Source organism: Macaca fascicularis, chromosome 6 (genome assembly GCF_037993035.2).
Source record: "Macaca fascicularis isolate 582-1 chromosome 6, T2T-MFA8v1.1".
Taxonomy (NCBI): domain Eukaryota; kingdom Metazoa; phylum Chordata; class Mammalia; order Primates; family Cercopithecidae; genus Macaca; species Macaca fascicularis.
This window is the reverse complement of record NC_088380.1, coordinates 59901797-59903480: the sequence shown is the minus strand read 5'-3', so window position 1 is coordinate 59903480 and position 1684 is coordinate 59901797. Positions and strand designations below refer to the sequence as shown.

General features: G+C 41.9%; 1 protein-coding gene across 1 annotated transcript; it reads right to left on the bottom strand.

Annotated features, from left to right (window-relative positions):
* Nucleotides 1-567: 567 nt before the first annotated feature.
* Nucleotides 568-1246, bottom strand: HSPB3 (heat shock protein family B (small) member 3). The gene has a single exon (XM_005556891.4). The coding sequence runs from the start codon at nt 1158-1160 to the stop codon at nt 708-710; it is 453 nt and encodes a 150-aa protein (XP_005556948.1). The 5' UTR covers nt 1161-1246; the 3' UTR covers nt 568-707.
* Between the last annotated feature and the right edge of the window lie 438 nt (nt 1247-1684).

Below are 1684 nucleotides of genomic sequence, written 5' to 3'. Positions count from 1 at the left end.
CTCAGAACATCTTGTACGTGTCCATAGAACTTATACTATTTTTAAAACGTCAAAACACTTCAGATAGGATTCAGTATAGTTTTAAAAAGATAAATGAGGTACATATTTGAATTTTTAAAAAATAAGATTTATATCTGAAAATTCTCACTGACGTTTAAGGCAGTAACAACTATACTCAATCAGAAATAAGATTTCAGACCCAACTTCCAAATACTGTATTTTAATTTTTGAACTCCATATTTACAAAACCTCACTTTAATTAAAATAGACTAAAAAGAAAAGCTTATCAAGTGAAGGGAATCACAACTCTTTTTGGCAAAATAAAAGATTTTCATAAAATGGATAGGAATTCCTTAAATGAGTATGGCTCTTTTGCCGTCAGTGATTACAAATGCAGTGGGCATTGTTGGAATAAGAAGAAACAATTCTGAGTCCTCTCTGATATCCAAATACAGCTGCGTATATTTTCAATGTTTCAGTTGTTAAGAATAGTATCAGTTTAAGCCACACAAACATATTTATAAATTTTCCTTTCTGAGTAAGAATAATAAAGACAACCTCAACATACCAGGAACTGTGAATATATTTTTAATCTTCATAAAAATCGTGGCAAATCATTTCAAATGTGGGTAATACAAAGATTCTCGTGGTACCAGTGGCTGAACGATCGTCTTCCCCGTGTCGTCTGAACAGGAACCAATATGATGTCACTTAGTCCCAGCTGGATCCTTTACTTCCACCACCAAAATTCCATCATGACAGAGGACTGCAGACAAATCTTTGGTTTCCACGCCATCTGGTAGTTTGTACTGTCGGGTGAAGCTTCTTGAGATAAAACCGTGCTCGTCCATTCTGGTTCCGTGTTGCGCTTTTATCAGCAGCCAGCCTTCGAAGGTCTGAATGATGATGTCTTCGGGGAGGAACTGGACCACGTCCAGCAGGATCTGAAAACGGGATTTGCCTTCTCGGGGTGGCCTCTCTGCTGCTGAGTTCACTGGAGGAGACTGCGCTGCTCTGGTTTTCCTCAGGTCCACGATGGTTGGCCCAGGCAGTGCGTATAAAGCATGATCCAGCCTGCAGTCTTCTAGACCTCGAGTTTCAAACTCTTCCTGGTAACGCACTGGAATCTCTATGAGGTGCCTCAAGATGATTTTTGCCATAGTGAAGGCAAAAACAGCCTTGAACAGCCTCCTTCAGCCAACCTTTAGTCAGTGGCGAGCCCCTGCAGTTGCCTACTGACTGGATTACCAGTTGAAGCAGCTAGTGGTTTATAGCTGTGCCCAGACGCAATCACTTAATTAGGACTGAATCACAGCACGGCATGCTCTCTTGTCTTTTCATGCACGCTGACAATGAACGGCTATTTATAGGGCATGTTTCCCAGTTGCATTTAGCACACAGCCTGCACAAGCTGCCCAGTCATGGATTGCCCTTACATTCTCAGTTATCCTTGGCAAAGGTATCTGCCTTGCTTACTTCACGACAAAAAGAAGTGGGAATCGAAAATGGTATTTGAAAAATATCTGGGTGAGGGTGGGTGCAGTGGCTCACGCCTGTAATCCCAGCACTTTGGGAGGCTGAGGCAGGTGGATTGCCTGAGGTCAAGAGTTCAAGACCAGCCTGATCAACGTGGTGAAATCCTGTCTGTACTAAAAACACAAAAATTAGCTGGGCATGGTGGCTC

Bases quoted from the DNA above. Each gene is read 5' to 3' on its own strand.
- HSPB3 (XM_005556891.4), bottom strand. From the start codon at position 1,160: ATGGCAAAAATCATCTTGAGGCACCTCATAGAGATTCCAGTGCGTTAC.